The sequence below is a fragment of the Xenopus laevis genome, chromosome 3L (genome assembly GCF_017654675.1).
Source record: "Xenopus laevis strain J_2021 chromosome 3L, Xenopus_laevis_v10.1, whole genome shotgun sequence".
In the NCBI taxonomy this organism is placed as follows: domain Eukaryota; kingdom Metazoa; phylum Chordata; class Amphibia; order Anura; family Pipidae; genus Xenopus; species Xenopus laevis.
Window position 1 is genome coordinate 30,008,676 of NC_054375.1, and position 24,526 is coordinate 30,033,201.

At 38.3% G+C, this 24,526-nt stretch overlaps 1 protein-coding gene across 1 annotated transcript in view; it reads left to right on the forward strand.

The window, feature by feature from the left end:
- The first annotated feature begins 7,956 nt into the window (after window positions 1-7,956).
- Window positions 7,957-24,526, forward strand: part of slc25a48.L (solute carrier family 25 member 48 L homeolog) — a 91,761-nt gene continuing 75,191 nt past the window's right edge. Inside the window, exon 1 of the mRNA XM_018252021.2 lies at window positions 7,957-8,063. Coding sequence (XP_018107510.1) covers window positions 8,011-8,063 — 53 coding nt within the window. The 5' untranslated portion in view covers window positions 7,957-8,010. The remainder of the gene's footprint in view (window positions 8,064-24,526) is intronic.

A 24,526-nucleotide genomic window follows, 5' to 3' on the forward strand; every position in this document is an offset into this window, starting at 1 on the left:
TGAACCATCCCTTTAACATTTGTCACTAAAATACACAAATAAATTTTTTTTTTATTGTCTAGAGCTTCATTGGTAGGGAACCCCAGCCAGACCATGTGGTAGAAGCAAGTGCTGTCAAACACTGATAAAAGCAAAGTTCCATTATTTTATATATCTGTTTGCAACTCTTAAAAACGAATTTATTTAGACTTTGTTCTTAAATAATCCTAAATTAATACAATTAAGTATGTGTTACTGGTTAACTCAAGCCATGATTCAATTCTCCCCAGGGTATTAAAAGAGCAATGCTCTGTGGTTGCCAAACTATTTAACTTAATTCTCCATGCTATTTGGATCTGGCATGGTACTGACAGTGATGCTGTTATTGAAAAACTGACCTTGTTCTCAGGCTGATAACTATAGGCCTGTTAGTCTGTTGTAGGACAGCTCTTGAATGGACAAGTAAAGGATAAAATACTGAGATACAATTCAGATCACAAAGCTATGAGAATACTATATTATTTTGCAGTAGCATGTGTAATATATCTTGCCAGACTAATTGCCTTTTTTGAGGTGGTGAGCAGGAGCTTAACTCTTTAAACAGTGCCATACAGAAGACTACTGATACAGTATATACTGTAGTATCTTCTATTTGTACTTGCCTGAAAGTTTATTTAAAAAGAGTGGTGGCAAATGGTACATTGTCTGACTGATTGGATCAGTGTTCGCAGGTGGTTTTTCCTTGGCCCTTTGCTTTTATTTTGTTTACTGATGACCTTAAATGGGCATTGTATGTACAGGTATAGGATCCCTTATCCGGAAAACCGATATCCAGAAAGCTCCGAATTACGGGAAGGCTGTCTCCCATAGACTCCATTTTATCCAAATAATCCAAATTTTTAAAAATGATTTCCTTTTTCTCTGTAATAATAAAACAGTAGTTTGTACTTGATTCTAACTAAGATATAATTAATCCTTATTGGAAGCAAAACCAGCCTATTGGGTTTATTTAATGTTTAAATTAATTTCTAGTAGACCAAGGCATGAAGACCCAAATTACAGAAAGATCAATTATCCGGAAAACCCCAGGTCCCGAGCATTCTGGATAACCTGTACTATCTATATGTTTGCTGATTATACTAAATTATGCAAAGTGATCTCCCCACTTTAAGGCAGTTTGCACATGAATGTTAGTTATACACTAAATGGAAATGGTGTTTAGGACCTCCTTAACTGAGAAGAAAATGAGGTTATTGTGGATACTAGACTTTGCAACTGGAGGCAGTGTCAGTTGGTGTCACTTAAAGGAAAACTATAACCCCCAAACAATGTAGGTCTCTATAAAAAGATATTGCATAAAACAGCTCATATGTAAAACCTTGCTTCATGTAAATAAACCATTTTCTTAATAATATACTTTTCTAGTAGTATGTGCCATTGGGTAATCATAAATAGAAAATTGCTATTTTAAAAAATAAGGGCCGCCCCCTGGGATCGTAGGATTCACTGTACTCACAAACATACCAACAAACCATACATGTTAGGTCACATGAGCCAATTAACAGACAGAGTTGTGTCTTTTGCTTCCACACTTCTTCCTGTTACAGTTAGAGTTGAAGTATTTCTGGTCAGGTGATCTCTGAGACAGCACAGACACCATCACAAAATGGTGGCTCAAGGCAAGAGATGTAAAAGGGCAATATTTACTTAAATATATATTCCAGTTTGGTAAGATTCTTTAATATGCCACTTAATGACATGAACTATCTGTTGCTTTAGTGTTCATTTTGGGGGTATAGTTTTCCTTTAACTAGGTATTCAATTTGAGAGCCAGAAGCATAATACTGCCTCTTTATATGTTGTAGATCCATGGTAAGACTTTGATTATGCATTGTTGTTTGTTGTGCAGCACTGGTAAAGGGAACATTTAAACTAGGAGCAAAGTTTTGGAAGAGAACATAATTCTATAACAATGTTAGTGGACAATAGAGAGATGGCAATAGATTTTAGGAAAGAGCAAAGGGCAGAAGGTCATCCCTTTAGACTGCAATTTCACCTAAAACACTTCTATGAGGCAGTGTGATGCCTTTTTGGGAACTTTTCAGTTAACAAATTAAAGGCGTTGAGTGCTTTCAGTAACAGGTAAAATATCCTGCAGTCTTCAGGGCTACAGTAAGTTGTGTGTATGTAAGTGATTATTTAGATAGATCCCTGGGAGAAATTACACGCATAGGGTTGCCACCAGGCCTTTATTTTATCAACCTAGCCAGTAAAATGAGAGCCGATGCCAGGGCCGGATATTCTTGTCACCCCCCTTTGACATAAATGACTCTCCCCCATAACCATAATTGCAGCAGCCAGCAACAATTATTTTAAAAGGGGGCAACCCTAACCATGTTTGAAGAGGAAAAAATGGAGCATTGTCCAAATATTACTACAGGTAATACTAACAATTCAGTAACAACAACAGACTCTTTATTGAGAGTAGTTGGGGAACCGTAGGGAATCTTGAATAAAAAGCCTTTATTAGAACATATAGCTTCTGATCCTGAATGTACCTGTACGTTCCGGATCAGAAGCCATATGTTTTATTCAAGATTCCTTTGTAGCAGTGCTGTGTTATACATTGGAGTATAATAATTGAAGTGGAGAGTGGATCACGAGACATGGGCACCTGCAGTTATCAAAACTATACATTGGCGAGTGCTGACTGAACTATAACTTGTTAGTAGGAAATCACAGCTGTAGGAGTGGCTCCCCTGGGGGAGAAACGGTGAGGGGTACAAGGTGTGGGGCACATCAAGGGGTAGGTCTGGTGCCAAAATTATGGAATGGGCCTCGGTATTATAACTATTTGCAGCCTTCTGTGTTTATTAAATATTTGTTGTATGGTTGTCGTTGGTATTACATTTAGCTGGTGTGTAATATTCTTATATTTGTTGTTTTTCATTTGAATTATTAAATAAGTTGCAGCCTTTTCCACTCATTATGATGTGTGGTCAGGTTTATTATCTAATGTTGGGCAGAGTAAGGGCTTGGTAAGTGGAAGGGCCCATCAGTTGACTCTGCTTGTGTGAAATGGTAATTGTATTTCATAAGCAAGAACCCCCTTTACCTCCCATGTTAATCAGTTTTTGTATCCAATGTGCATGTTTTATGCTTACGCTTCAAATATACAGCCTGGTGCTTTATAAATATACCTTATAATAATCCCTTTAGGAAAGCTGGGTAGTAAAGGAGGAAAACAGTTGGTCTCCAAAACACTTTCAATAACAAAGGTCTCTCTGGCAACAAAATACTTTATTAACCTTGTCACAACAATAAATATCCCCATAATTATCATATGTGTTTGTTCATTTTTTTCTTACTACTTTCAAATTATTTACATTTTTAAAACATTCATCATATGCTTTAGGCAGTGAACTATACATTATTGTAAACAGCGTTAATGTGCATAGCAGGTGAAGGGAAGTTGATAAGATGCAGAATCTAAGACCAACATTATAGTGAAATGGTTGGCTCGATCAAAGATGTGAAGTGAAGGTCCCAACCTTTTAAACCAAATTTAAATATTAAAGGGATTCTGTCAGGGGAAAACATGTTTTTTTTTTCAAAACGCATCAGTTAATAATATTCTGCAGTGAAATCCGTTTTTCAAAAGAGCAAACAGATTTCAATTTAGAAATTTGACATTGGGGCTAGACACTTTGTCAGCTTCCCAGGTGCCCTCATGTCATGTGCTCTGATAAACCTCATTAACTGCTGTGCTGCAAGCTGGAATGATATCACCCCCTCCCTCCACCCGCCAGCAGCTCAAAAACTAAACGATGGGAATGTGAGACGATAATAGCTCCCTGGTAGATATGAGAATAGCACTTAATAGTAAAATTCCAAGTCCCACTGTGACTCATTCAGTTACAGCAGGAGAAACAATAACTTATCTGAAAGTAGTTCCATCATGAAGTGTTGGCTCTTTCTGAAAGCACAAGATGAGGCAAAATGACCTGATATGGCTGATTCACACCAATATTTCAAAACAAAAAATACATTTGTTAGTTCAGGAATACCATTTTATATGATAGAGTGAATTATTTATAATGTAAACAGTGTACTTTAAAAATAAAACTACACCATAAAAATCATGACATGATAGCTATGCTGAACATAGCAGTTTTTAGGAAATTTCTGAAAATTGTCACAAAGCTTGCATTTAACCCCATTATATGCCCCACATTTGGTAATGTACCAACATAACAACATCCTAAATATGAACGCCAGGGGTCTACTGAACAATTTGATGCTCATTATGCTTCCAAACTATGTAGCGTACAGAGACCACCAAATGGATATATAGCAGAAGAAATTTCCATTGGCAAAAACAAGCCACAAAGAACACAGTGAAATGCAGAAAATTCTGGGTTGTGATTTCACTGTTTTGAATTTGGCACCATTATGGCCTTTAAAAAGTCAATTTGGTTTGTTGTATTGCACTTCCTGAAGACGGCTTGAGTAGGGAGTCGAAACGTTGAAAGAATTAATGAAACACGTTTTTTTCACTCATAAGTCCTGTGTTGGTTTATGATATATATATATATATATATATATATTTTTTTTTTTTTTTTGGAAAGGAGGATCGGCACTCGCTGTAGTTGTAGTGAAAAAAAGTTGCTTTTATTTTTCAAGCAAGTTTACATCTCAATCCGACGTTTTTTCTCTTTTACATTTGGCACTTCGTTATGGACATATGACGTAATTTTTGGCGCCAGTATTCACGGATGGGGGTGGGTACTTAAATGGTTCCAATGCTATTGCACACTATCCTTGAGAAAGGGCCCCATGTGGGTCGTCGGATTGAGATGTAAACTTGTTAAAAAAAAATAAAAGCAACTGTTTTTCACTACAACTACAGCGAGTGTCGATCCTCCTTTCTACTATACAAGTTATTTGATCTGGCACCACTGGAATCCCCATGATTTGAGTGCGGGTACTGTGGGACTATATATATATATATATATATATATATATATATATATATATATATATATATATATATATATATATTGTACCTATGTACCTTTATTTAAATCTCTAATCTGAAGATCCCATACCTGTGTAACAGATAACCACTCCCATTGAATCTTCAGATATGAAATATATTTCTTATGAAATATTGCAACCGTTTTTGTTACTTGCAAGCCAACCCTCCAGTGACACCCTTGTTATATTAATCAGCAATACCCACCCGCAGTGTTATTATTGGAACTGCAAACGCCAAGGGGCTTGATAAATGTTATATTCCTGGACTGAATTACATTAATAAAAAAAAAAAAATGTTTGAAATGTGGAAAGTACAAACATTTCTCAACAATTCATTGGCGACCGCACGAACAAAAGGCAACTTAAGAAACGTGTAGCATGATTCCATTTCATAAACCATAACCATATTTTCTTCACTGCTGTTTATGACTGTGTGTGCGTGCGTGCGTGCGTGCGTGTGCGCGCGCGCGCTGGAAGGAATATTTCATCACAGTTTCTCTCCTACTCCCTTGTGTACTGAGATTGTGGTCCTTAGAGGGTTAATTAATTTGTCTATTCTCACCTGGGGGGTGATTATCAGACAGTGATTAGGGAGCAAGCCCGGGGGGAGTGGGCGTTTGTATCTGAGTGGAAAGGGGACAGCAGTGGTGAGTGCTGCTGGTTTCTAGAAAAAGTTGCCCTTTGGAGTTGTGTTTTTGTTTTCCAGCAGTGAATTCCAGTTCTAGAGAGGGAAATATCCAGTGGACTTAGAGAGCTCAGGTGTGGCAAGGTTTTTTGTTTTGTTTATTCATCTGAAATTGCCACATTGGAAACCTCCTTCCTGTCTCTTTTACCACATATATATCAGTGTTTTTAATTGTTGTTTTGAAATAATACTAGCCCTTGGTAGACTAATTGGATGGTAGTGGCACTGTTAACCCCCGATCCAAGTTTGCTACATGTATGGGACCTCTTATCCAGAATATCCGGATAACGGATCTTTCCGCAATTTGGATCTTCATACCTTAAGCCTACTAGAAAATCATTTAAACATGAAATAAATCAAATAGGCTGTTTTATCCCTCCAATAAAGATTGGTTATATCTTAGGTGGGATCAAGTACAAGCTACTGTTTTATTATTACAGAGAAAAGAGAAATCATTTTTTAAAATTTGGATTATTTGAATAAAATGGAATCTATAAAAAAATAACTGTTCTGTAATTCGGAGCTTTCTGGATAACAGGTTCCATACCTGTAATATTTTATTTATTTCTCATAGTATTTGTGGCATGTTTTCTCTCTATAAATGAATACATAGGACAAATTGCTGTGCAGTAAGGACTCTTCACACGAGTGGCTCTTTTATGTGTTCCATCACCGGGATGTGCAAGAGTTAATGCAACCCAGTCTATTTTATTCATTTAAACATGGCCAATCACAGGTGGAACACGTCAAGTTGCCTTCCACCTGCTAAAACAGACATGTCTTGGCTAGAACACAAGCCCCTACAGCATCTTAAATGACAGTTATGCCTATCATAATCTAATCTGTATTTAGGAACTTCTTCCCCAGCACACACTGGTGCTGCCAGAGAGGGATCAATCAGGAATTTGAAAACGAGTGTTCCCATTCAGTCTCTGCCTGGTACTGCCAGCATCTGTCATAGCTGGTTCATATTCCATTCATTTGAACAGAAAGTGCAGCGGGTTGAGATTTAGGGTAGTACAGAAATTCAATTTGCCCTGGAACCCAATACAGGTATGAGACCTGTTATACAGAATGCTTGGGACCTCGGGTTCTGTAATTTGGATCTCCATACCTAGAAAATCATGTAAGCATTAAATAAACCCAATGGGCAAAGTGGCTAACGCTAGCGTCAATTTGCTAGCGTTACCGCATGCAGGGACTTCTCTGATTTCCCAACGGGTGCAGGCGTCACTTCGCTAGCAAAAAAAGATAGACACAGGCGTTGCTTCGCACTCTATTGCCAGGCGAATTTGGTGAAAGGATGTAACTCCGCAAATTCACTAAGACGCGGATTTTACTGAACGTTACCTCATTCGCCAGATTTGCCTTCGCCAGCTCAGACCAGGCAAAGTGCAATGGAGTGCACAGGACTTCCTTAAATTTTAGTGCTGGCGTTTTTTTCCTTTTTTAGCCTGCAAAGGTCCGTAAAATTCTTTTTTTGGTAACCGGGTTCCCACCTCCATTTTCTAACATATGGAACATTAACTAGCTATACACTGGGCTCATGTGTAGGGCATTATAACAACTATATTTTATTTATTAAGGTTCCCTGGACTTGTAATGTATTTGCTGCAACATATACGGCCATGTAACTTTATATTTCTCGCCTTATGCAAATTAGGCAATGCTAGCGAATCTTCGCTTTGATTGCCGAAGTAACACTAGGCAAAATTCGCCATTGCTCAGGGACCTGGACGCAACTTTGCGCAATTTTGGAATATTTTGTTACTTCGCACAAATTTGGATTATTTGAATAAATTGGAGTCCATGGGAGATGGCCTTTCTGTAATTCTGGATAATGCGTTTATGGATAACGGATCCCATACCTGTATCAGACCACCAATGCATTCGTTAAATTAGCTTTATTTCTATTATTTGTGATAGTGGTAGAGACAGCACATTAGCTATTAGATACATTCTTATTAGGGTTGCCACCTGGCTGGTATTTTACTGGCCTGGTCGGTAAAAATGCTGGTTGATCCCAATGTTATTAATAGGGAAAAAAAGATAAATATATAGGAAGGCCGGTATTTTTTTGCAGAAATGATGGCAACCCTAGTTCCTATGAAGAATGCAGAGTAGGAATAGGATAGGAAGAATTTCCTCATGTTCATAATCATTCTTGACATAGTGAAATGCCTTATGACTGATAAAACAAAGATCTACATTTTAGAAATGTTAAGCCTCTTCGATATTAAAATCATTAAAAATAACGTTTCTCAATATTTCAGATGAAATTGGTCAACCCCCCACTGTGAGTGGAAAGGATGCAGATGGCAGTTAGCGTGTACTTGGCATGTGGCATGACGTCTGCACTTCTGTAAGTATGATGAGTCACAAACTTAATTGCTCCCCTTTCGCTTACAAAATTCTATTGTCTATTTAGCAACAACTGCTTAGTCATTTATACATATGAATGGTTCTTTGTTAGCCCTTTTCCACGTGAGATTAAAAATATTTAACAAAATAATAAGTGGAAAATAGAATCAGATAGAGATGAAATGCGCAGTTCATTTCAGAGATGAATATTCATTATCCTAAGGCTACTGTGAGGGCTGTCTGGGGGTGTAATTTTAATGGGGGCTTTTTTCCCTTGCAGCTAGTCCTGTTTATAATGAGGAATGAGCAAAAGGGAAACGTGTAGGGGCTTTCCAATATTTGTGACAGCTATCTGGCATAAAACCAGACAGTTACTGATATACCGTTTTTTCAGACTTTAATTTATAAAGGGAAAAAAAACTAATCTTAGAAGTAACTCTTAGCAAAAGGTATGGGATCTGTTATCCGGAAACCTGCTATCTGGAAAACCGTTATCACCCATAGACTCCATTTTATCCAAATTATTAAAAGTGATTACCTTTTCTTTTATAATAATAAAACAGTAGCTTGTACTTGATCCCAACTAAGATATAATTAATCCTTATTGGAGGCAAAACCAGCCTATTGGGTAAATTTAATCTTTACATGATTTTATAGTAGACTTAAAGGGGTCGTTCACCTTTGAGATAACTTTTAGTATGATGTAGAGAGTGATATTCTGAGACAATTTGCAAATATTTAATTTTTTATTATTGAAGGTTTTTGAGTTATTTAGCAGCTCTTAAATTTGCATATTAACCAATCTGGTAACTAGGATCCATATTACCCTAGCAACCATGCATTGATTTGAATAAGAGACTGGAATATGAATAGGAGAGGCCCTGAATAGAAGGATCAGTAATAAAAAAGCAATAACAATACATTTGTAGCCTTACAGAGCATTTGTTTTTTTAGAAGGGACGCCCATTCGAAAGCTCCAAAGAGTCAGAAGAAAAAGGCAAGTAACTATAAAGCTTTAAAAAATAAATAATGAAAACCAATTGAAAAGTTGCTTAGAATTGGCCGTTCTATAACATGATAAAAGTTACCTAAAAGGTGAACCACCCCTTTAAGGTATGAAGAGCCAAATTGTAGAAAGATTTGTTATGCAGAAAAACCCCCAGGTGCCAAGCATACCTGTATTAAGTAGAATTCATTGACTTATAATTGAATTATTTTTAGAAACTAAATTCTAAAAAGTTTCCAGTTTGACTTTGAAATCCCCTGGCCTCATTTACTATTGTATCGCTCTACTACGGGAACTGCACCGCACCTGTCAAATAGGCAATTGCATGTGTATGCAACTATATATGTTCTGATTTATATGCAAGATCTAATTTGCAGTGAGCTCTGGTACAAGAGGGCTTTGCCTTGATCACAAGATTCTCCTTGGCAGGGCTATCTTTGTGTGTTGTGATTTAAGTTTATATGATGTTAACATTTGGGTGACCTCAGTCCTGCTTGATTTCTTGTACTATGTCCCATGCCAAAGGCATTCCAGGCCAAAACAAGTCGAGGATGATTTGCTGTCAGTGATGATGACTTAAGGGTTGTGGTGGAAGTGATGTCACGCGTATGCACGGTGCACTGTGATGTTACATCCGCCGATATGACACAGATGGGGGCGCTCACCGGAACTGAATGCGTTATTGAATGGATTACCGCATTTATGTTGAACAGGTGGCCGAGTTAATATTTTTATTTGGGAGAAAAGTTAAGCACACGGCAGATTCTGGGAGTTTTAGTCGCCTGGCGACTAATCTCCTCTTCTGCGGGGCGACAATCTCCCCGTACTGCCTTCTTCTACCGCAGACGACTTAATCTCCACGAAACTGCCCGTGTGCTTGAACCCTAAAGGGCATATATATAAAAAGTATAAATGTAATTAATAATAATTCAGACAAAAGAATATGCGTTTTGATTAGGGTGATATTTCTTAGAAAGAGTTTTCTAGTAAGGGTAGAAATGATCAGGTATGGCAAAAATGGGACCCATAATCTGGAAACCCGTTATTCAGAAAGCTCTGAAGTATGGAAGGCAGTCTCCCGTAGACTCCATTCTACTTAAATAATCCAAAAAAAAATTCCTTTTTCGCTGAAATTGCCTATTGCATTTATTTAACATTTACATGACGTTGTAGTAGACTTAGGGTGTTATTTACTAAACTTGACTTCATCTGGTCGGACTTCTTCGGCCAAAAACTAGAATTTTTCTTGGAAAAAGAAATTCAATTTTTTTTAGATTTTCCATACCCGGATGCTGCAAAAAGCCTGAATCCAAAATCCACCATCTCAAACCTGTTGAAGCCATGTATAAGTCAATGGCAGATGTACCTGTCACAATTTGAAGATATGGTGGTTTGCGATGGGTTTAGCCAGATAATCTGGGTTTTTCGAAAAAAAAAACAAGTGATCCGGGAAGCAAGTCTGAAAGAAAACATACTATTCTGGTTTCTGCTCAGTTTTATTATTTTTTTTCCGGATCCGACTTATTCAAGTTTCAAGTTTTTAAATAGGGCATGGGAGTTTGGTCAAGAATTTTTATCGAAATAATGGGATACATTTGGATTTTAGTAAATACCCCCCTAAATGTATGAAGATATAAATTACAGAAAGAATGGTTATCCGGAAAAAACCAGGTCCCGAGCATTCTGGATAACAGGTCCCATACCTGAACATATTCAGACAATGTTTTTTTTAACTAAATTTCACGTTGTGTTTCTTTAGGCATGAGTCACAATTCTAAATTTAGACAGTAGAAGTTTGCATCTAGCCAGTGATACATAACTCAACCTAATTATTGTAATGAATGCCCTGCAAAAATTCTTTTTGCAGATTCCAGAATAATTATACCATAATATTGCTTATTACTTGTCAAAAACATCCAAAAGTGCTCTAAAATCATATACTGTACAACATGCAGCCTGGCTGACATATTCCAGACACCCAATGGAGACTGGAATGCAGAGAACGTTGCTGAGACTTAGAAAGGTTTTATAAGTTTCATGCTTCAAATGGTAAAGCATCTGTAAAAATTCACAGGTACAGATCCATTATCTGGATCCATTATCTGGAAACCCATTATCCAGAAAGCTCTGAATAATGGAATAGCTGTCTCCCATAGACTCCATTATAATGAAATAATCAACATTTTTCAAAATGATGTCCTTTTTCTTTGTAATAATACAACAGTGTCTTGTACTTGATCCCAACTAAAGGTGACCATACACTATAAGATCCGCTCGTTTGGCAAGGTCGCTTGACAAAGGGTCAGGTGTGAACCGAAACGTTGCTGTAATGCCCTAAAAGGGTTCCAATGAAGGCATTTTAATTTTAAAAAAAGGTGGTGCTGTTTCGTCTTGTAACGATATCGGATGAATCCGAACATTCGGCCCTGGGGCCAAACGATCGGATTACAATACTACGAATGAGCTCTGACGGGTCGCAGGACCGCATCAACTAGCCGAAGCAGTCCTGGATCGTACAAAACATCAAACTTGACCGATCGATATCTGCCCGATTTTTGGCCTGATATCGATCGGGAGGACCCGTTGGAAGCCCCCACACATGGGCAGATAAGCTGCCGAATCGGTCTAAAGGACCGATATCGGCCGCTTTAATCTGCCCGTGTATGGCCACCTTAAAATATAATTAATCCTTATTGGAAGCAAAACCAGGCTATAGAGTTTATTGAGCATTCTGGATAACAGGTACTGTATATATTTTTTTAAGTGCGTCAATATACAGTATATTATAGAGAAAAGTTCTACTCGGGCCAATTTTAGAACATTCAGATTTCTACTCTTTTTCATGAATCATTCTTTTTCTTTAAAAAGTTTTTTTTATTTCACTAAAACTCAAAACCTTGGAGATTTATTAAGTGTAAAAACTACAAAAAACTGTTCCAAATAAAAGCTGTTGAGGTCCCATGGAAGTCATTGGGTGCTGCACTGATCCTGAACCTTTTTTTTAATTAATTCGACTTTTAGAGGCTTTCTTTGTTATGCTAGTAATTGTCAGAGAAATGTGAATTTTTGAAGGTTTTGCAGATTTTTTACTGCATCGTCCAGTGTTTTTTTTTTTTTGTGTATTTTGTTAATTCCTGTGTTTGTGTCAGACTCTAAAGGCAAATGCACAGATTCAAGCACAGGGTGGACACCATAGGGTGTATTTTCAAGGCTGTACAATTAAAAGACAATTTGCAATAGATTTTTTTTTTTTTGGTTTTTGAGTTATTTAGCTTATTATTCAGCAGCTCTCCAGTTTGCAATATCAGCAATCTGGTTGCTAGGTTTCAAATTATCGTAGCAACCATGCATTGAATTGAATAAGAGACTGGAATATGAATAGGAGAGGCCTGAATAGAAAGATGAGTAATAAAACGTAGCAATAACTATACATTTGTAGCCTTACAAAGCATTTGTTTTTTTTAGATGGGGTCAGTGACCCCCATTTCAAAGCTGGAAAGAGACAGAAGCAAAAGAAAATCATTTAAAACTATAAAAAAAAATAAGTCCAATAGAAAAGTTTATTTTTAATAATAATAAATGTTTACTTAAAGGTGAACCACCCCTTTAAATGTGAGTGGAAAGTGACTCAGACCCCACTGTTAAAACAAAATCTGCACCTGATTTATGTCAAAACAAGGTGCAATTACATCTGTTTTGTTGCATTGTGCACAATTGGCAGGCATGGCTAGAACTATGGTTAAAAAACGCTGAAAGTTGATTCCAAAATTTACCCTTTGTACACTTCACTTCCATTTGTAAATGAGCCTTTACGTATTTGAAATATGCAAACAACTAAATTAGGATTTCTGGCAAGAGTGTAATAACAGATGACTCTTCTGAGTGTATGCAAGTGAATAAAAATGCAGTTCCCTATTAAGGAAAATGGGTGCGTGATAACAAATTTAAATTAGATTTCAGAATAAATGGATATTACATCACTTCATAATGGCAGGAATAAGGGAATGCTTTTAATTCAGTATTAAATCAGAGAGGACTGGAAGAAGTTTATAAATATTGACATAAAGATTTCTTTTATTCCTAGAAGCACTATAGTGAAACCTCAATTTTACATCCCCTGATTTTAAGTTTTCCTGCATTCTTCACTGGTTTTTGTGGTCCCACCAGTTTATAAATATAATCATAATGTGTAGCACACTCTAAAATGGACCCGAGAATGGTGTTTAAGTAGTGTGTCTTGCTGCCAGTGTATCCCGGAAACCATTGGGTGTAAAAATAAAAACTGGGTAAATAGATAGACTGTGCAAAATAAAAAAAAGGTTTCTAATATAGTTAGTTAGCCAAAAATGTAATGTATAAAGGCTGGAGTGACTGGATGTGTAACATAATAGCCAGGCCCGGACTGGCCATCTGCGAATTCGGGCAAATGCCCGTAGGGCCGCTGCCTGTGCAGTGTAATGGGCCGCATGGGCAGTGTGCGCCGCGCCATTGTAAATCAAGGAGCTTACTTCCTCCCACACTGAACGATCCGATCCCGTGTGCGCGCAGTAACAGTGATCCAAACAGATCACTATCTTCAGTCTGAAGCCACGCAAGGGCCGTGTATTTTTTCTTTTTTTCTGTCCCGACAGTGTTTAGCTTTAGCAGACTGAGGGGGGTGGGGTTTCAACAAGTATGCGGCGGAGAGGTGGGACTGGAAGAAAGAGCGTACCTTACATCCCCTATGTGTGCTCTCAGCTATAGGACAGATGGCAGCCAATCGCAGGCAGGGGAAAAGGCGCCAGTGTACGTCTGTGTTGTCCAGTATTCAGCTGACAGGCAGGATGGATGGCAGACGCTGGTGCTGCAGATTCATCCTCTTCCCCCCCACCCCCCCACCCCCCCAGACGCAGAAAGAATGCTGGGCAAGTAAGGATACAAATCATTTTTATTACACTGCCTTGTGATTTTTAACCCTTTCTTTGTTAGCAAAAATTGCATTTGTGCCATTTCTGGGGGGTATTTATTCACAGAATTATCACTGTGTTCATCCTGCTTTTAATTCTAAGGTATTATACATGGAATTGCAATCGTGTCTTTTGGGTTTTATAAATTACATTTCTTCAGTGTCTTTTTTTTAAAAAAAAAAGTTTAGTTATCTATATTCAAGATTTCTTCCATACTGGGCATGGTCAGTCACAGCACAATTCAGCAGGAACAGTCCCTAAGTTTGCTCATAGTCGTCTGTACAGAGAGATCCCATAAAACTATGGCAGCATAGGTATTCCCTGTACTAAGCACAATTCAGCAGGAACAGTCCCTAAGTTTGCTCATAGTCTGTACAGAGAGATCCCATAAAACTATGGCAGCATAGGTATTCCCCTGTACTAAGCACAATTCGGCAGGAACATACCCCTGAGCTAATAGTCTCTACAGAGAGATATAAGAAGACCATGCCAACATAGGTATTCCCCATGTACTATTTAACATACAACAGGAAGGTTTGAGGGTAGTTCACATATATTGTGAAAATTTAATTCCTGTGTTATGTATGCAGTTGAACTCTATAGAAATAAATAAGTGAAATATAGTGAGTAATTATCATGGGACAAAAGGAAAGGCAGTCACTTTTCATCACCCCAGCCCTGGAACCCTGTGCCAGATGAAAAAACTCAATTTAGGGGGCCCCGCCAAAATGGTTCAAATTGGGCCCGCAGTTGGTAAGACCAGCCCTGAACACGGGCCTCTCTGCACAGCCTGCTGTCCCAATATTTATTTTTACTTTTTATCGTAGGTCCTGACCACCTTTTCTTCCCCTAATTTTATTGGGGGGTCCTGACCACCAATGTTTTATTTTTAGCTTGTGTGGGTGGGGGAGCTTGGTTGTCAATGTCGCACATGTATACAGGTATGGGATCTGTTATCCAGAATGCTCGAGACCTGGGGTTTTCCGGCTAATTGATCTTGGATATTCGTATTTTAAGTCTACTAGAAAATCATGTAAACATTAAATAAACAATAATTTGATTTTGCTCCCAAAAAAGACTAATTATATCTTAGTTTGGATCAAGTACAAGCTACTGTTTTATTATTACAGAGAAAATGAAATCAATTTTAAACATTTGGATTGTTTGATTATAATGGAGTCTATGGGAGATGGCATTTCCGTAATTTGAAGCTTTCTGGATAATGGTTTTCCAGATAACCAATCTCATACCTGAAGTGGGCTGCTTTGATTTTTTTGCCAGGGCTGCTTTTTTCTCCCAGTCCGGCCCTGATAATAGCCACAACACTACTTCCTGCTTTTCAGCTCTCTCGTTAGTCAGCGACTTGAAGGGGGGCCACATGGGACATAACTGTTCATTGAGTTTGCAATTGATCCTTTGCATGCAGCTCAGATTCAAACACAAACAGACATGACCCATATGCCCCCCTCCCTCAAGTCACTGATTGGTTACTGCCTGGTAACCAAGAGAGTTGCAAAGCAAGAAGTAGTGTTCTGGCTATTATGTTAGACATCCAGTCACTCCAGCCTCCAGCGGGCGTGTGTGTGGTCACGTGCAACCGCGGGCAAGCACTACTGCGAGTATGCATACTTAACTGCGGCCGATGCCATGCATTGACTTAAGAAACACTTGCTGGACTAGGGGTAGGCTGCACATGAGGTACATGCCTGGCGCCCCCAAAGCTTTGCGCCCTAGGCACGTGCCTCTTCTGCCTACCGCTAGTTCCGGCCCTGCTCATGGTGCACAGACCAACCAGGTTGAACATAACCGCAGTCCAGTGGGATGCTTTAAACAACTTATTTACTGAACCATGGCAGTAAATCTTGGTCTTCAGGTACATTTAAAGCTGGCCATAGATGTTGAGATCCTCATCGTGAGACCACGATTTTCTCCGAACAATTGTACGAATTGTCCATCAACTAAAAAGACCAATTTGCCAGGAAAACAAAGGGGAGCTGCCTGCTTGGCCCTGCAAACATAGATAGATTGCACTGGGACCAACAAAGATTTTTTAACCTGCCCTCAAAATTTCCTGACAGACTTTGCTAAAATCGGCCGTTCGGCAAGAAGAATCGTCGCGTCTATGGGGAGCTTTAGGCAAACCACTGAAAACTTTCACATGTTGAAATATTGCAAGTAGGTCCCTCTTGGGGGGGGGGGGTTGTGCAACCTGTGTTGGTGAATTTTCCCCAGTACTAGGGGTCTTGACACTGTCCCTGCTCCTAATATCACCCACTTTTGTCCCTGTCTGGCGGCTTGATCCCCGCAAGGGTGCTAACCTCAACTACTCTCTTTGCTGGAGCCAGAAAGCTGCTCACTAAATACACTGCCACTAACTTTCACTCCTAGAGAGACTATTACAAAACATCTGACACTAAATAGAACTGTCCCTAACCAGGGCCTGTCACCAGTTTAGACCCAGTCCTGTACCCACCTCCCTGCAAGGTGGAATCCAGGAAGAGAGAGCCCTGAGCACATGTGTTTTAAACACTGCCACCTACTGAGCAAGCAATAAACCAGATCAGGAAATGGTCTTTCACCCAGGGCTGACTAAGGACCACTTTAGGCGAAAAACATACAATTCCCTACATTATGCTCTTAATTCGTATTAATACATTTTCCTGGATTTTACACCCTTTTTTCTGATCTGAAGAACCAATACTGGTAGAAGTAACACATCTAATAAAACATGGTGTTGGCTAAACTATACTAGATCAACAGCTTCACAATTCAAATGCCTGACATTCAGAAGTACTGTGACCACACAACAAAGAATGAGAACTAGACCTCCAGAATAGGGGGATCACCTACAGGTATGGGATCCGTTATCCGTAAACCCATTTTCCAGAAAGCTCAGAATTACACAAAGGTAATCTCCCATAGACTCCATTTTATCTAAGTAATAATAAAACAGAAGCTTGTACATGATTCAAACTAATATACAATTAATCCTTATTGAAATCAGAACCAGCCTTTTGGGTTTATTTTATGTTTCCATGATTTTCTAGTAAGCTTGAGGTGTGAAGATCCAAATAACTGAAAGTTCCATTATCTGGAAAGCCCCAGGTCCTGAGCATTCTGGATAATTGGTCCCATACCTGTATTACCAAGTTGTAAAAATGTTATCGCTTACAAAGTACAAACTACTGTACCTCTGGCAGAACAAAATTAGGTTGGTTTTTATACATGAGTGGTTTGAGGAAAAGTAGTTAATATTCATGTGACATTAATGGGAACTAGATGTCACAAAATAATACAGAAGGTACCATTGATCCCATGGCTGTACTGCATGGTAAAATAAAGGTCACATGCCGGCTAAAGTTATATTGGAGGATAAAGCAAATTGAGAGGTTTGGGAGTTGTTTCATTTGTTAGCTGAATTGGAATTACCCCAAAATACAAATCTTTTGCTCTGAAACTGGCAAGCAAATAACCACCCTTCTTGCATTGCCAATTCCATTAAAAAAAGAATCATTTTAGGTGGACAATCTATCCCTTACCAAACAGAAAGGGAGTTCATTACAATCTTACTGCTGCATTTTAAAATAGCAAAAGCCATCTAATAAAGATCAAACAATGTCGACCAACAAAAGAACCGCGGACTGATCTAGTATAGAATGACTTAATTTTATGTAAACCAACCTATCCTCACATCTTTAAATGGTTATTAAATATCAGAGCTAATAGACATTCAGCAGTCCTGAACATTCTTTGGCTTAGTAAAACAATGCGTGGTCATCTGTGGGTTTAAATGGCCAAAAAGTGTTAAATATTAACATAATTTTCAGTTTAAATTGCTGCCAATCTCAATCTTTCAAATGTTGTGTGTATGTGGGGGGAGAGAAATGTGCAGCCAAGTAAAGGAATGCTGGATAAATAAGACATTTGTTTTTGGGAATAAGTACAGGTATGGGATCCGTTATCCGGAAACCTGTTATCCAACGCTACGAATTATGGAAAGGCTGTCTCCTATAGACTTTATTGTATCTAAACAATCCAAATTTTTAAAAATGATTTCCTTTTTCTCTATAATAACAAAACGGTACTTGATCCCAACGAAGATATAATTAATCCTTTTTGGAAGCAAAACCAGCCTATTTGTCTTATTTAATGTTTACATGTTTTCTAGTAGATTTAATGTTTTCTAGTAGATTTAAGGTATGAAGATCCAAATTATGGAAAGATCCGTTTTCTGGAAACCCCCAGGTCCCAACCATTCTGGGTGTCCCATACCTGTACTAAGGGAAATTTGTCAGTTTTGCTATATTTTGTTTTTCTAATTCTTGCTACTTATTGGATCAGATGTAGTATTAGATTAGAAGTCATGTACAGGGCTGGAACTAGGGGTATGCAAAAGAGACACCTGCCTTGGGCACAACGATTGGGGAACGCTGGGCAGGTACCTCTTGAAAAGCCTTCCGCCTACCCCTTGTCTGAATTTTTTATCCCGGCTTGTGCTTCATTCAAAACTTTCATGAGAAAACAGTGACATGGAAACCATTGTACATTTCTTCAAAGCCAGTGCTTCGTGTGCTGATTATTTCAATTCCTTTGTGATTATTAATTTCTTCATTATGCATTTGCTGAATTATCTGTTTGTATTTAGCACTTTATTGTTTTTGTACTGTAAGAAAATAATCTTTACAAAGCATTTATCGGCTCAGAACAGAGCAAGGAATTAAACACACAACTAGGCTTTTGGAAATACATGAACTTGTGTACTGAAAGCGATCATTTTCTTTTGCTCTTTGTGCTTTTCTCACAAGATGATGGCTCAGCTACATTCATTATAACAAGGTAGGCCATAATTAGGTGGGCTTTATAGGTTTATTTATGGTCTTTGGTTATGAATTAAAAAAATAAATATTTTCAAGTCCATTATAGTGCTCAAATATGTGTAATAAAGGGACCTCAGAAGATGATACACAAAGCTTTTCTTGCAGGTGTACAATACAGGTTTAAAGAGTTTCTACCTGATGTTCAGGAGGGGTGCCACACAGTGAGCGATGTACCTATATAATGTATGAACAACAAAATAGAAGCAAAGACGTGAGGTAATGGTGTTTTAAAACCAGGGCCGGAACTAGGGGTTGGCAAAGAAGGCACCTGCCTAGGGCACAATCATGTGGGGGGCGCACTTTTAAGGGGATTTTTTTTCTAAACCCTGGTTTGCTTGGCCCTTAATAGTTTCTCAATTTTATAAACCCTCTATTCCAACCCCTCTTGCCCATGATTCATACTGCGGGCAGAAGCACTCCCCACCTCCCTCTTGGCTGCTGCTTGCACAGATAAACAGATGATATGGGGCAATATGATGGATTTTTGGCTGCTGCTGGCACAGGTACAGATTGGGGGCATTATGAAGGATTGGCTGCTGCTGGCTCAGGTATATGAGGAAATATGGTGGCTGCTGGCACAGGTACACAGATGTTTGGGGCAATATGATGGAGTTTTGGCTCCTGCTGCTGGCACAGGTACAAATTAGGGGCAATATAAAGGATTTTTTTGGCTGCCACTGGCATGGGTACAGATTGGGGGTAACAATATGATTGATGTTTTGTCTTATGCTGGTACAGGTACAGATTAGGGGCAATCTGAGGGATTGACTGCCGTTGGCATAGGTACAAATGGAGGCAATATGATAGGTGCTGGCACATGTACAGGGGACAATATGAATGGTAAGGTGGGAAATGATAATGCAGGACCGGGTGGGGGACACTAATTGCCCTTGCCCAGGGTGCCAAAATACCTTAGCCCGGCCCTGGTTAAAACAGTAGGTATATGTGTGTGCACAATTTGCAGCTACATAGCCTGGACCCTCCTATACACAGTGCTACAACACATTACATTCGGAACAATCCTTGAGCAATGACTTTACTTCAAGCAGTAGGGTGTATCAGTCACTACTAACCACACTAACTACACACACAGATACACAAATATTTACTATATATATATATATATATTGTGGTATGGTGACAAAAAGGTCCCCGGTCCCCAGTTTCCTGGGGAAAAGTGATTGATGGAATGTATGTTGGGCCACGGATTCTCAGATATTGTTACTGAGGTGAGACCAGTAGTGCTCTTAGCAGAGAAAACACTATGTCTCTCTGCAAGGTTTTTGTAATTGATGATCCGGGACTGGTCTTACTGGGAACCCGCAAGAGTAGGGTGGGGCGGATTCCCAAATCCGTAGGCCAGGTTTTCAATAGGCCCTAGGCCTATTTAGTACACCTGATGCTGAGCAGCAGTGCTGAATGTGTGTGAGACAAACTGCTGGTATTGCTCAGCTTCAAGAGAGAAAGCAAAGCATTTATTTTGTGTTAGCCAGGAGGCTGGATATTTCTGTTAAACTGCTGGTTTTTCGGTTACCTTCCCCCTGCGAGGGGAAACTTCTGCTGCCACTGGAAAATAAACGCGGGCAGGAAGCCCTTAAACCGTTCCTGGTGTGTGAAGTCACCTCTTTTGCAGCCTACCAGCGAGTGAACCCCCACAATATATATATATATATATAATCTGGTAACAAAGCAGCCGCACTCTAATCTGGATTTGGAGTATAAGCGTGGGTGCAGGCCCAAAATATATTAATACTTAATCAATAGGATAAAGTCGCACTCCAAAAGGTTTTGTCAATCAAATGATATTTATTAGCATCGGTGTCCAATGTTTCGGCCCCTCTTGGGGCCTTTTTCAAGGATTGATTCACAAAACCTTTTGGAGTGCGGCTCTATCCTATTGATTATATATATATATATATATATATATATATATATATATATATATATATATATATATATATATATATATATATATAGTAGTACAAAAATGACCAGCAACACCAGGATTTCAGTGAAAAAGCAATATATTCATATGTGCATGTGTAGCTATATATATATATATATATATATATATAACAAGGAGGAACACTCGCCAAACAAAAACACAGCATGCCTGGGTGCAGTTGTGTATAGAATAGCGAAAACCTACTGCACTCAACAGGCTCAGTTAGAGTAACTGATTTTAATATAAAAACAAAAGTCCAATGTTTCGATCACATCATAGTCAGTTACTCTAACTGAGCCTGTTGAGTGTGGTATGTTTTTGCTATATATATATATATATATATGTGTGTATATATATATATATATATATATATATATATATATATATATATATATATATATATATATATATATATATATATATATATATATATATAAAATGTGTTTCTACTACCAAGTCAACATTTGTATTCATGTGAAGTGTACTAGTTTTTCATATACAGGGCCACTGTGTCAATGAGCGCAGTTGAGAAGCTCATCTCAAGCTGAAGCAGCCCGTAAGTTACAAGGGTTAGCAATAGTCCTCTCCTGGTAACTTAAAGAGACAAAATATCGATTTTTAAATCAGAATTTCAGCTCTTGTTGCGTAGAGAGCCCGATTGCACTCTCTAAACTAGCGATGCAGCCCACCTGCTCCAACGTGAAAGTTTAAGCTGAGGGGGGCAGCATTGACTTGGCCGCCTCAAAATACAAAACAAGTAAATGCAGTCAAGGTCCCATAGAAGTCAATGGGAACTGCGCTGATCCTATTGGACTTTATTTTTTAGCCATTTGACTTTTAGAGTTTTTTGGATTTTTTGCTAGTAATTATCTAAAAAAGCTTTTTTTTTAGGTTCCTACTTTTTCATGGCATTCATGGTTTTTGAGAAATTAATTGTGGTTTCAAAATGCTCTAAAATATAGGTATGGGAAACCCGTTATCCAGAAAGTTCCAAATTACGGAATGGTCGTCTCCCATAGACTCCATTATAATGAAATAATCCAAATTTTTAAAAACGATGTCCTTTTTCTCTGTAGTAATAAAACCGTACCTTGTACTGGATTCAAACTAAGATAAAATCAATCCTTATTGGAGGCAAACCCAGCCTATTGGGTTTATTTAATGTTTACATGATTTTCTAATAGATTTAAGGTCCAATTTATAGAAAGATCCGTTATCCTGAAAACCTCACGTCCAGAACATTCTGGATAACAGGTCCCATACCTGTACCACTAAAATTACACCTTTATTAAAATGGGGCTCCCCGTCTATGGATTAGGATTCAACTATCCATAAAGGTATTTCTTTGTTGCAATGCTCCTTTAAATTTTATTTTCAAATAGATGCTTGTCATTGTCATTCTATTCACATTCTAAAATTCTCTTCTTAGCAGCAAGCCATATTTTATTCTTTAGTGTAGCGCTATGTTTAGTCAGATTATTATAGTTATCATTAGTCAACTTAGTGGACAGCTTTTACTGACTGCCGTACAAATATCAGGGAGTGTAAACTCATATTAAAGGTAGAATACAACAGAGGGCATGTAGTTACTTTTCTCATTATGACTGAATAAACAAGACTGTGACATTTCGGTGTATAAATGAAGACAATAAAACTAATTCATCTTGATCGAGCCATTCATCTCCGAAACATTGACGTCACTTTTTTTCAGGTGTATATAAATCATCATGATGCTAACCAGCTGTTTTGTTTCGGCAACAGTGGGGACAAAAAGCGTTTTCAATTTATCTTGCTACGTGGCATTAATAAATCTGACACTTTAATTCAGATATAATTGATTTCATTGTTTACGCAAAATATATATAGGTCTATGTGTGTGCTTAAATGAATTAAATGATTCCTTGTATGCAAATATCACCTTACAGGAAGGCAGACCAAGGACAGAACAGGTGGTTAGAAGGGCATGATGTGCCAAATCAAATTAATACGGTGGGCAGGTGAAAGTTAAGGCTACAATCACACCAGGCAGTTTGTTGTTTCTCTTAAGAAGCATAGACTAAGCACCAATTTTTACAAATATATACTGTATATATAATGTATATATGTCTAAGTGGCCCATTGGTTACCAGTTCCTGGTATAAAATGGAGGGGAACATGTGCTCAGTGTATTTATGGACTCCAGCATAGCAGGAGTTGGATCTTCTGTAGGGCCTGGGGTGGATGTACGCCAAGGAGAAGAGGTTACACTTTAAGGTAACATTCCTTGGTAAAGTCAGGGAAACAGAGCCCCATGAATGAGGTTAATGAATGTCAGACTCGGATCCTATCATAGTAATCCTCAATGGTGTAAGACATTCAGGACTAGTGAGCAGTTCTGTGCTCCACCAAGGAGATATACTGTATTAAGGTGTGTATTGCCCAGGTGAAACTTTGAAGCAGTGCTAGAACTAGGGGTAGGCAGAAGAGGTGCAAAGATATGGGTGTGCTGGGCAAGTACCTGTTCAAAAGTCTTCTGCCTACCCCTATTCCAGGTGGTTTGGTCCCCTTCTGCTCTCGCCTCCCTCCCCTCTATCACTTTTCCCTCCCTCCATCACTCTCCCCTTCCTGCCCTTCCCCTTCATTACTCAGAAAAAAATTATTTTTTGTCAATGTTTTGGTCCTGCTAAGAGGACCTTTCTTAAGACAGGTATCAGGTAGAGCCCATATATGGAATAGATTTTGTTTTTAATATAAGTATGGGATTACTTATTCGGAAACCTGTTACCAGAAAGCTCTTACAGGACGGCCATCTCCCATAGACTCCATTGTAATCAAATAATTCTCATTTTTTAAAAATATTTCCTTTTTCTCTGTAATAATTAACTAAGATATAATTAATCCTTATTAAATGTCAACTATTCCTATTGTGTTTATTTCGTGTTTAAATAATTTTTTGTAGACTACAGCATGGTGATCCAAGTTGTGGTGTTTATACAAATGGCCTGTAGATGTCACTGTGCCCAGACTTATACTGTGCATACTTCCTGGTAGCTTAAAAGTGAAAGTGAAGTTACTGTTGTGTAATGGCTGCATGAGTCTCTGCTAATAAAACACTGTTATACTCTCCTCATCCTCAGCTACCCAAAACATAACACAAGTTACGGAAAGATCCTCTTATCCGAAAAACCCAGTACCAACCATTCAAGATAACAGGTCCATACCTGTACAAGCTAGTTCCTGCACAATAGTAAAAATGCCTTTATATATTTTACCTTTGTTCAGTTATATCAGTAAATGATGGAATGTTTATATCGTACTATTACATAAAACAAATGTCAAATGAGTCACTTGAGGAAATTTATGTCTATGACTCACTGTTTTCCGGTTATAAAATCATAAAAAACATATTCAAAACCCTCTCTAGATCTGGGGAAACCCCTTCTTATCTTATTCCTCCTTCCAGCATAGATCTCTATTAGGAAATTTGTGGCATATCCCACGAGTTCCTGGTATTTTGTAAGGAAAGAATTTGTTCCGTGTGTCAGAAGAATGAAAAGAGCATCTGTAATGTGCCAGGAGTCCTCAGCAAGGCATATGTTTTGTTTTATTTGCTTTAATAAAATAAGACACTTGCATTTTTAGAGGTGGAAAAAACAACTGTTTATGGGGTGCTCAGTTTACTGCCTTTTCAATGTGAAAATAATTAAACAT